Source organism: Lasioglossum baleicum, chromosome 16 (assembly GCF_051020765.1).
Source record: "Lasioglossum baleicum chromosome 16, iyLasBale1, whole genome shotgun sequence".
NCBI classification, from domain to species: Eukaryota; Metazoa; Arthropoda; class Insecta; order Hymenoptera; family Halictidae; genus Lasioglossum; species Lasioglossum baleicum.
In genome coordinates, this window is record NC_134944.1 from 3,400,039 (window position 1) to 3,411,074 (window position 11,036).

The 11,036-nt window shown below is 40.4% G+C and overlaps 3 protein-coding genes across 5 annotated transcripts; 1 reads left to right on the plus strand and 2 right to left on the minus strand.

The window, feature by feature from the left end:
• Nucleotides 1-370: 370 nt before the first annotated feature.
• On the plus strand, nt 371-3,647 carry Phers-m (Phenylalanyl-tRNA synthetase, mitochondrial). Its single transcript, XM_076441421.1, has 4 exons — nt 371-623; nt 716-1,434; nt 1,519-1,811; nt 1,872-3,647. Exons 1-4 carry the CDS (start codon nt 601-603, stop codon nt 2,160-2,162), a joined length of 1,326 nt encoding a protein of 441 aa, XP_076297536.1. The 5' UTR covers nt 371-600; the 3' UTR covers nt 2,163-3,647.
• Nucleotides 2,283-8,726, minus strand: LOC143217283 (putative phospholipid-transporting ATPase IIB). 3 transcript variants are annotated; one of them, XM_076441356.1, is made up of 10 exons: nt 8,557-8,726; nt 7,983-8,015; nt 7,142-7,286; nt 6,727-6,999; nt 6,399-6,641; nt 6,123-6,311; nt 4,255-6,044; nt 4,014-4,180; nt 3,729-3,932; nt 2,283-3,646 (listed from the first exon to the last, which is right to left on the minus strand). In XM_076441356.1, the coding sequence occupies exons 1-10, from the start codon at nt 8,724-8,726 to the stop codon at nt 3,513-3,515; spliced, it is 3,348 nt and encodes a 1,115-aa protein (XP_076297471.1). In that variant the 3' UTR covers nt 2,283-3,512. The 3 variants fall into 3 exon arrangements, with proteins under 3 accessions (XP_076297471.1, XP_076297472.1, XP_076297473.1); XM_076441357.1 differs by lacking the exon at nt 7,983-8,015; XM_076441358.1 differs by lacking the exons at nt 7,983-8,015; nt 8,557-8,726 and adding an exon at nt 7,606-7,920.
• Nucleotides 8,727-9,837: 1,111 nt separating this feature from the next.
• LOC143217313 (dynein axonemal assembly factor 19) lies at nt 9,838-10,762 on the minus strand. The gene is made up of 2 exons (XM_076441448.1): nt 10,583-10,762; nt 9,838-10,515 (listed from the first exon to the last, which is right to left on the minus strand). The coding sequence occupies exons 1-2, from the start codon at nt 10,760-10,762 to the stop codon at nt 9,838-9,840; spliced, it is 858 nt and encodes a 285-aa protein (XP_076297563.1).
• Between the last annotated feature and the right edge of the window lie 274 nt (nt 10,763-11,036).

An 11,036-nucleotide genomic window follows, 5' to 3' on the forward strand; every position in this document is an offset into this window, starting at 1 on the left:
ATTTTTCTCACAGTTACAGCCAAAATGGCGCCGACGACGTGGCGAATTTCAAATGCGCGAGAAATTTTGCACCATATCGCATCATTTTCTAGTGAGATGACGAAATATTGACAATAAACCGTGCAATAAACCTCCTAAACGTCAATGCGCGCATCAATATGGCTCCCGTCAATGCGCTTCAATCAAAATTTCTATCAATATGCTTCAACATATTGATCAATGCGTTTGAACCCCTTCTAAACGGTCAATATGCCCTTTCAATGCGCCTCGTCAATATTATTGACGGGAGTATTGACAATATTATTGAACGTGTAGGGGCCGCTTTACTCTGGTCATCAGAGAGGGGGTACATACTGGTACATACCTTGTATTCCCCTCGAGTGACGGTTTGGTCACTTTCTGGCGACACTGCATTGAACATGCCTAAATTGCCTAATTTATAAATACATTTCGAACCGAAAAATAGACATACGGCTGCAGCAATTGAAATACATTGATGATGTGAACGATAGATGTTTATTTATTACAGTGATTTTTAGCATAATAGCAGCGCAAAGGAGAAAAATAGTACTAAATATATATTTATGTACATACAGGTTAATGCGTATCAAAATGCTATCAAGGTTAGTAAGTTGTTGACAGATTGTTGGAAAAATAAGAAATAATGAATGCAAATAGTTGGTAAAATATTTATAGAATTTCTTTTCTCTGTTAGATATGGGATGTGTGCGAACGCAAAGTCTAGTGGTATAAAGACATTAATACGCAGAGCTTTGTCGACGAATACGAAGGTTCAAGTACAGAATGAAATAACGTTACTTAATCATAATTACCCAAAAGACGAATGGACAAATATCTCGCCAAATATTATTTCGAAACTGGGAAAAAATCTGCATGTTACTCGGTATCACCCGCTGTCGCATATCCGCCAGCGTATAGTTAATTACTTTTATAAGCAGTTTTACAATCGCATTGGAAATGTGACGTTCAGCGTGTACGACAATATATCCCCCATTGTGACAACGGCCCAGCATTTTGATTCTCTTCTTGTACCAAAGGACCATCCTAGTCGAACAAAACTAGATTGCTATTATGTAAATCGAGATACTTTGTTGCGGGCTCATACGACCGCCCATCAGTCGGAACTAATCTCTATGGGATTGAATAATTTTCTTATAATCGGAGATGTTTATCGTAGGGACGAAATAGATAAGGTACATTATCCTGTTTTCCATCAAGCAGATGCCGTTAGATTATGTACCTCGGAAGAAGTATTTCAAAACACAAAGAATTCGGATGAGTTGAGGCTGTTCGAACACAGAGGTATAGAAAACAATGAAAAACAAGGTTGTCATAGTTTAGAAGCGGTGAAAATAATGGAACACGAATTGAAGAACACCCTGACTGGATTAGTGCAAGTGCTCTTTGGTCAAAGTAAGATGCTATTATTATGGTAAATTAATTTAGCATACTCCTAGAACATTGGTGAAATGCAGAAATTTCAATTCCTTTTCAAAGATGTTCAGTTCAGATGGGTCGAACAATATTTTCCCTTTACTCATCCGTCGTGGGAATTAGAAGTGTACTATAACAATCAGTGGCTGGAAGTATTAGGTTGTGGAATCATGCGGCAAGAAATTCTACAGAATGCAGGAGCAGGAGAACGTATCGGATGGGCCTTCGGTTTAGGCTTAGAAAGATTGGCGATGTGTTTATACAGCATTCCCGACATCAGATTATTTTGGAGCACCGACAGTGGTTTCTTAAATCAATTTCAATTCGAGGATTCCGATACGATGATCCGGTATAAGGTAAGCATAATGTTTGAATGTCTTTGAATTGTTCAAACGCTAAATGGTATTTTCTTTTAGCCTATTAGCATTTATCCACAGTGCAAAAGCGATATAAGCTTTTGGTTACCTGAAGATGGGAGTTATTCGTCGAATGATTTTTACGACATTGTACGAGAGATTGCCGGCGATAAAGTCGAACAAATAATATTACAGGATACGTACACGGATCCTCGAACAAATAGACTGTCGCATTGTTATACCATAGTGTACAGGCATATGGAACGGACTCTGATAAAAGCAGAAGTCAATTGTCTTCATAATCAAATACGAAAACTCGTTGCCGAGAAATTGAATGTTACAGTTAGATAAAATAAAAAAAGAGAAAACTTAACAAAATATAGTCAATGTCTATCAATCACCTGAATACATACCGTGTAACATCGGACACGGATTACCAAAGAGAGGAAAAAAAAACAAAAAAAAGCAGACTTGGTCAGACAAAGCAACATATGTATTGTTTTATTTGCACATAAATTAATTACAAATATGTGAGATTTGGTGAAATAATATTTGCCTAAGAAAAGTATATCATCTATGGTACAGTAGTACGTTTCATTAACATTGCAACTAACGATACTCGCTTACACCTAACTCTACACGCTTATAGTGTACACATGAATATAAAAAATGGTATCTTTTTTTATTATACGGTTGCGTATTCACAATAAATTCATTACATATCAATTACATTATGCTTTGAATTGAAACACTACCTAACACACGCATCGAAAATACATATAAAACAAAATGTCTCGTTAGACATTAGAGAGGAATACGATATAAATAAATAGATCTCTCTCGGCGCTTAATCGATTTCAAAAGAACGATCGGATTTTGAAATGAAATTTGAGAACATCGATACTTCTCGCTTTGTTGATTCTTCGAACGTTTATAAACTTAACATATGAAATACTGTACTGTAATGTAATGTAAAGGGGTATGATCGGAAAAAACGAAAAAAAAAAAAATAGTAAATATTGTATGAAACTGAATTAAATGCAATGTCTTGCACGAACACATTTTACGGAAGAGAAAATCTTGTTTTATACGCAAGCGTTAGCGAAGTACATGCGATTAAAAAAATATATGAATTCAAGGTCTGGGTATGGTTTCTATTTACAGTTATAAAGATTTCAATGCAGTTTTCTAAGTTCAAAATTAACAAATAAATAGAGAACAGTTTACAATAAGTTTACCATAATATTTGACAAAGTAGTGGAATAATGTATCTCGCTAATAAGAACACACGAAGAAAAATCAAGGCGATCCAGATTCATCGATTTGGTCCAGTCGAAACGCTCTCAGTATTATATAGTACAGTACAGTACAGTATAGTATAGTATAGTACCCCGCGGATGTACAAAAAATTCAACTGTTGTTTCCATAATTACGGTTTTTCATTCAAGTTATAGAATATCTCTGGCAATCGATCGATTACGCTTAGGGTAGTTAGAAAAATATTGAGAAGATTTGCAAGTTGGAAGTTCACTTGAATGATATACTGAGCAACGGACTCGGATCAGGAATCGGAAATCGGAACTGATCGTTTTGTAATTGTGTTTTTGTATTATCTCGTCTCGATGCGAATACAAAAACAGATACGTTTTTAATTCTCCGTATGAATTATTTTGAGAAAATGCAGTTCTTCTTTCGCGAAACTTAAGATAATTTCGTATAACTAGGAGGCGAAAATTTCTTCCGCAAGAATTTCAAAATGTACAACGGCATGCACGAAATTACAGTTATTAACAATACTTTCCACAAGAAGTCTGTTGTCTTGATGAACTCGGCATCTGCGTAAAGATAAAAGTAAACAGTGTATAGTTTTTTTACGCGAAGACGTTTAAATAAAATATAAAAGAAAGAAACACTTACCAAAATAGTCCTTTAGAACGACTAGAGATAACAAATAAAGCGCCAAGGAGAAGATCTCTGCAAGTATCATAATGTAATGCCACGTTCTGATCGTCAAAGCTACCATAATTAATTCCGTTAAAACGAGCGCTGTGAAACTGATGGCCACTATGTGAATAAATTCGTCTTCGAACATTATCAGTGCACCATACATTATAACTCCACCTAAAAAAGAAAAGTGCACGATATTACCGCTATCGTATTTTCGACAGAAGAAAATCAAGTGTTGATCAATGGACATATAACCTTGATATATGCTTATTAAAATCCACATGAAAAACGTTTTGTAGGACAACGATCGTCCTTTACTAAGTTCTTTATATAGCTCTGGATAAGTGAGCGCAATTCTTCCAGACACGTCTTTGTCCAACACCAAAGAAAATACTGGAAACATCGTGTATATTGTTCCATACCTAAAAAAGAAATGTGTCGAATGTAATTGTTCAATCTTTTGTTTTATCTTAGGCGTGACTAACAATAAACTTACCCCACCATTAAAAATCCCTGATACAAGGACACCGACGATAAATAAAAAACCGCGGAAAACACTGCTTGCATAGTTGAAATGATCAAGCCTCGATGAATGACGAATTGACTTAAAGCAGCGGAACGTTTGTAACTTCTTCGGCCGTGAACCAGTAGAAGATTGGCCAAGTGACTAAACTGAGAAATAGAGAAATCTGCGGCCAAAGAGGCCTGTCTTCCTTCGAGTCCTTCGAGACCTATACCGGCGTCTGCAGCTTGTATCATGGACACATCGTTTCCACCGTCTCCAACGGCTGCGGTTCTTTTCTCCGTGTGTCTTTGGATAAGGCTGACCACGTCAGCCTTTTGCGTCGGGGAGCATCGACAGCAGACTACGGCGGGTGAACCGCATGCCAATTCCAAAAATTCTTGCTCGTAATATTGCAAACATACTTCGAGAGAGTCTCCGCTGATCACTAAGGCACAGTCTTGCTTTTTGCGAAATGTGTTTAATTCCAAATGCGCGTCGGTTCGAGTTACCACCGATTTGAAAACGTGAAGACCTTGGGTTCGCGAAACCAAGCACGAGGATTTCGCTATACACGTTGCTGTTTCCAATTTGTCTCCCGTCAGCATCCAAATTTTGATTCCGGCGTTTCTTAAAAATTCCAACGTCGGCCTCACTCTATCTTGCAGTCTGTCTTCGACTCCGGTTACGCACAGTAACTCCATTTCCCTTTCCAAGCTTTCGATGGCCGCGGCGATTCGAGAAACGCGATTGCTGACGCTCAATCTCGCCGCGTAATACCTTGCTTCGAAATCAAGGTACTGTTCTTCGGTTAAATTCTTCTTGGCAACAACGAGCGTTCTCAAACCCTCTCGAGCCATGTTACCGCATTCCTCTTCCAGCCAATCATTGTATTGCACTATTCCGGACATTACCACGTCCGCTCCTTTCAGATAAAATATGATTTCGGAGCTAGATTCTTCTTTCACTATTATGCCCATCCGTTTAGTTTCTGACGTGAATGGAAATATTTGTAAAATCGTGTAGTTTAAAATCTTCCCATTCGGAGCCTTTAGTTGCATAAAATTCAAGTCTCGTTTGATCAAGGCCAATCCCATTTCCTCCGTCCATTTCACCAAGGCTACTTCGTCCGGACTGGAAGCTTGATAGGTCCGTTTCTGTTCTGGTAAATAGTAATGTTGATCCGCTTCCGTTTGACTTTGTATAGAACCAGAATCTTCGGTCTCCCCTGTTTGTACGCTAACCGTGTCCAAGTTCGTCGATTTGGTTATGTCGTCGTAAACCGGCGTTACATTATGACAGAGCGCCAAAGCGTGAACCGCGTCGTATATTCTGGTACTCTCGGATCTCCTCACTTTTCCACTGTGCACGGTCGTCGATGGTTTCATAGGAGAGGTCTCCGAGTTCGAAGAATAGCATGTTTTCAACACGTTCGTAACTTCATCGAACGTTTCCTGACCGTAAGAGATCATGCCTAGATGCAACTTCTTGAAGACCATCTTGTTCTGTGTCAAAGTGCCGGTTTTGTCACTCAACAAATACGAAATGCGACCAAGTTCCTCCGGTATGGTAGTCGTCCTGACAACCGTTCCATTGATCTCTTTGTCTCTTTGTATGCACCAGGCATAGAAGGCTTTCCCCATATCCAAATTCACTCTCAAACTGATCGGAATTATATAAGAGAATAGTAAAACGAAACGAAACATATAACGATACCACGGCCCGTTGAATCCCTTCAAAGACATCATAACCAGCGCAAGTCCAATTACGGCACAAAACAACACCTAGAAAATGCCAATCACAAATTGAAAAGTACATTTCTTGGGAAACTTGCAGTATCTCGGTCACTGGTTAGGTTATACCTTGGTCAATTGATTTATTTCTTGATCTAACAAGCCGACTTTGGATCGTGGAGCCGAATGGTTCATCAAAGATCTGGTTTCCTGTCCTGTGTAGACGACCACGCCAAGAGCCGAACCCGATGCGATAGCTGTATTTGCCCATAACGTATTGTCCACGCCTAAGCTTTCCTCGCTGCTGTATCCGTCATACTGTAAAGAACATTTCGATGAAACATCATTTCTGGACTGCGCTGTAATGGAAAACTATACATACGCATATGGAAGAAATGAACTCACTCTCGTGAATGTTCCTATGAAACTGTGAATATCCTTTTGCGGTTTCTCAACGTAAATACTCGCTTTTATATCGAATAGTTGGCAGTTGCTTTCCAATTTTTGAGTAGCCGGTACAGCTAATCGTAACTTCCAATCCGTTTCGCCATCCAACTGGTCAGTTCTCACAAAGCACGCACCTGCTTTTTCGGTTGTGCGCAATAGAACCAAATCTGCCGGAACTCTTTGACCCTTCTCGACGATTACCTTGGAACCGAGAGCAAAGAGAACACGTTTCATATTTTCATATCCTTCCGACATAGGTATTCAAAATTCTTGCCGAATTCCTCACCAGATCGCCTACTCGCAATTTCGAACTGGGAACTAATTCCGGCACCTCGAAACCTTTCACGAGTCTGTAATATTTTTGCGCGTTCACTTCTTTGTCTCTTTTGTAGCGTCTGAAATCGTCGATCGCTTCTCGACAAATGGTAACGGTTAACACGAAACATAACGGGCCCCAATATGTATACAAGTATCCTATTCGGATGTCTGGTATAAACTGAGATATTGCCATAAGCAGAAAGTAGAGATTAAGGAAAAACTTGAATTGTTGAAACAGAACCTGAAACCCAAACAAAAACACTAGTTGATCGTTGTATACATGTATATACACATAACACGTAAGTATATCTAGTTGTATAAACTAGAATAAATCAATATATATATACATATTGATACATATGTATACAGTACACATATATTACCATAGGCAAAAACGTGACAACATTGTATTTTTGATTTCGTATAACGTTAGTGGGAAACTTTTCATGCATCGGTTGACCGATGTGAATAACTCTTGCTCTTAATTCGCGTTCTCTCCAACATCTCCTCCACATCCAGGTACAGCATCTGTGGTAAAAAAAGGGAATGAAAATGAGAAAGTAGAGTAATATCGTGTCTTATTATTTTTGTTCGCGTACGCGAACAGCGCAATAATCGAACCGATCGCAAGGACGATGCAGCAAAAGCTACTCTTTTTCGCGTACGTCGCGTCGTACGTGCATCAGCATGTATCGTATGCGAATTTCGAAGTACTTAGATTGAAGTAGACTTTGCTCGACGATGCTTCGAAATTCTCGAGAGAAACAAGAGAAAGACGATTCAAATTGACTCGGACGCTATGACAATTAGGCGGAAGCGCGTTTTTCAGTAAATGCAAGTACGTCACCTTGTCCACGAATTGTCATTACGCGGTTTCGATATCAACGGGATATCTTCTTTCGACAGCCTTATAACATTGCTTTGCGTCTCCATTTAGATACTCGTTCGTCGCGAACCATATATAAGATAATTATATCGTGCGTTTTTACACCGTTTTTGGAGAAATATTAGCTCGAAAACACGTATCGACGATGATCACGGCTGTGTGTTGTGACATCATAACATTATCCACGAAGCACGCGCTTACAAGACGAATTCACCCACTCGCGTATCTCGCTCTCGTTCTTGCTGCAGTTATACACAGTCGCAGTCGCGGTTGCGGAGTTGCTTATTGTTGCTTACACAGTTTGGAGTTTAGACAATACTTTACACCAGTTAACTCACCCTGCTGTATTTTTCCAGATTTTCTGCAGAAATCTGTGCACGGATCCGCGAACGTAAACGTTTGACAGCACATTTAACGAGAAACAATTCATATTTGCTAATTAGGAGGTCGACTAGAATTTTTCCGTAGTGTCGAACGTTCTATCGATTCGATAAAAACGCGTGACAATTCGAATCTCGAATACAACCACCGCGGTCCACTTTTCACGAAAAAAAGATTTATTTCATACAGAGAGACGCGCGCTTCACACACTTGGGTTTATAACTATCTTTCTCTCTCTCTCCCTCTCTCTGTAGGTCCGCTGACTTTATATATGTATCGTTCGTCATGTTGGCTGCCATTGCGACAAACAGTTCGTCGGACACGCATACATACACATATCTTTGTATAGATATAGAGTATATACGTACATATACAGTATGCATTTATATAGATACCGTCGATCGACACGACGACGACGAAAACGACATTACATTTAGGTATTTACCTACGACGTACGACTACGCGACACATTCGACACTATTTAACTGAAAAGTGAAATTTTCGCTTCCAGCGCTAACAGCAGACACTTACCCGCAAAGAATATTCTTCAAGAACAGGGAACAATCGTTGATTCGTTGTCTTCTCGAAGTCAGGAGTCGTATACTGTCTTCGGAGGGCTGAAGAAGATAGTCTGTTTCCTCGTCCATTTCAAAATCCCGCTCGTCCGAGCTCATACGCAATGGCATCTCCTCCAGCCGCATATTCTTGACAAGTCACTCGAGAAATTATGTCTTATCCTCTGTACATGTATACCACGGAAATACGCGAATTCTATGTATCTGTATATGTGTTTCAGAATGCTAAACGATCGCCGAAACGCGCGCGTATCTATAAGTACTACGGATCAACGATAAAAGTTACAATTACTATAAGGTTGCTTGTCGGATTCCTCATTGCGACGATATTTTACGCGATACATGTAAATGTATCACCAAATGTTACACCGTCTTGGATGTATAGCACGCGTGTATACAAGTACGTACAAATATATATTAATAGGCGTCTTCCTTTATTTAATAAATGTATACGTGTACGAACACGAATACGTATAATATGTATATGTATGCGTGTACGTGTATTTAGTGCCAGCTTATCGAATCGTTTTCGACAGAATAGGTATGTATACTCTCGTGAATTCCTACGGTTAAGATTCGCGCATCTAAACATATATCTCCTACTCTCTCGAGGGCAGAAGGGCACGACAAATTGACATGCTACGGAACTCTCGTTCCGTTTGTTTACCAAATGCGCACATATGTACGTACTACGCGCATATGCACACACATGCAAACCTGGCTGTTATCGCGTATGTATGGATGTAATTATGAGTAGGTATGTATCACGAAACGGCTTTCGGACCGTGGCCGTGACAAAAGGATTCGATATGGCGTCTTCTATAGGTCATATCGCTCCGAGGCAAAGAGCGTATTTACTTCCGGCTCCTCGGAACTATGATCGATTCTCGAACGAAACATTAACAAATTAATATTATAGGTTACGATCACGGTACTCTTGTCGACGACTGATACGACGGCGGTGTACGCGGCCATATTGAATAAGCAGAGGATCACGTGGTCTCCTGGGAGACGCGCAGTAAGCAGTAAGCGCGCGCACGCTCGCGCATTTGAATACGATGTTGCGCGTCAACGATACACCTATACACATGTACAAGATGTAATTAGTAGATGTACATAGATAGCCATAGTTTCAGGTATGCATATGTACATGCATATTTGACATTGTACATTTTACGGGTACGTATAGCTCTCAATTGCTTTACCACGGTTATGCGTAGATATCCATCGAAAACTTTCAAACACTCGATTCGGTTTGTCGACTCCGTAGGCCGTACGTTATCCTCAACGATTCGATCGCGTCCACCAGAAGAGGATTTCGGTGTTTCGATTGCTCGACCAAACGATCGAATAGTCGCGTGCACGTAGCTTTTTCCTTTCCCTCCATGAAGCTGATCGTCAAGGAAAATCGATTGCATCTACTCATAACGCTTAAAATCTTTACGATGTTCTCGACGTTGTCCTTGATTGCAGCTACCTCGGAGCATACGTCTATCAACTCGGCAAACAACGGCGAGGGAATTTCCCTGCGGAAAATCTTCTGTACGAAGAGGTCTCTGGAAAAAAAGAAAAAAGGACGGAAAGATTGTACGCGAGTTGGATGTTTCTGGAAAGATGCGTCATTCGATACGTGTTTATCGTACTTGGAGCTTTCGAGATAGCGAAACTTTGCCGCGTGGCCTCGAATCCCTTTCCAAGCTCGCGTAAATTGTTCGCACGTAACGATATCGGTATTTTTCATTTGCTCGACGTCCGTTCGTTCGTTTCGTTCGCCTTGGTTCGGGACAATCGAATTCCTGTTTATCTCCGGTTCCGGGCGATCCTTGGCTGCGATAGGGTTCCAAAAGGATACTTCGTTGGCTCGGCGAAATAAGTAATCGTCCCGGTGCAACGGTCTAAGATGCGCAGCATCCACCTAATCAATTTTATTCGAAAGACTGTAGAGAGATCAGTCTCGAACTCGTCGTCGACGAGTTTATTACCATTTGTTTGAAGCCGTCGTACGTAGGCACATTCTGATCAACCGCCCTAAGTTTCGCGTCGTTCCGTAACCTGTACAATCGATCCGCACTAAGCGCGTTTTCGAGTTCTAGCTTCAAGCTCGCATAATCGATTGCAGAATTCAATTGGCTTCTTTCGATTCTCCCCGATTTATCGGTCATTTTATTCGCTCGCGAATGAAAACGAATCGTAGGCACCCGTCTCGAGGAGGCAAAGGATAATAACGTTCGACGTAAGTAAACTTACACAGTGATAGCGATAGGAAACAGCTCGAGGCATCGTATCGGTTGCCGTGGTTACCGCGGTTATGCTCGACGCGAATCCGGCGAACCGAGCGATACCGGCTGCCAATCAACGAGATCCAAAGGTTCGGATCAAAAATCATTTCGCATGCTATTTTATTTATATATTTAGATAGTCGAAGAGAAGAACGTC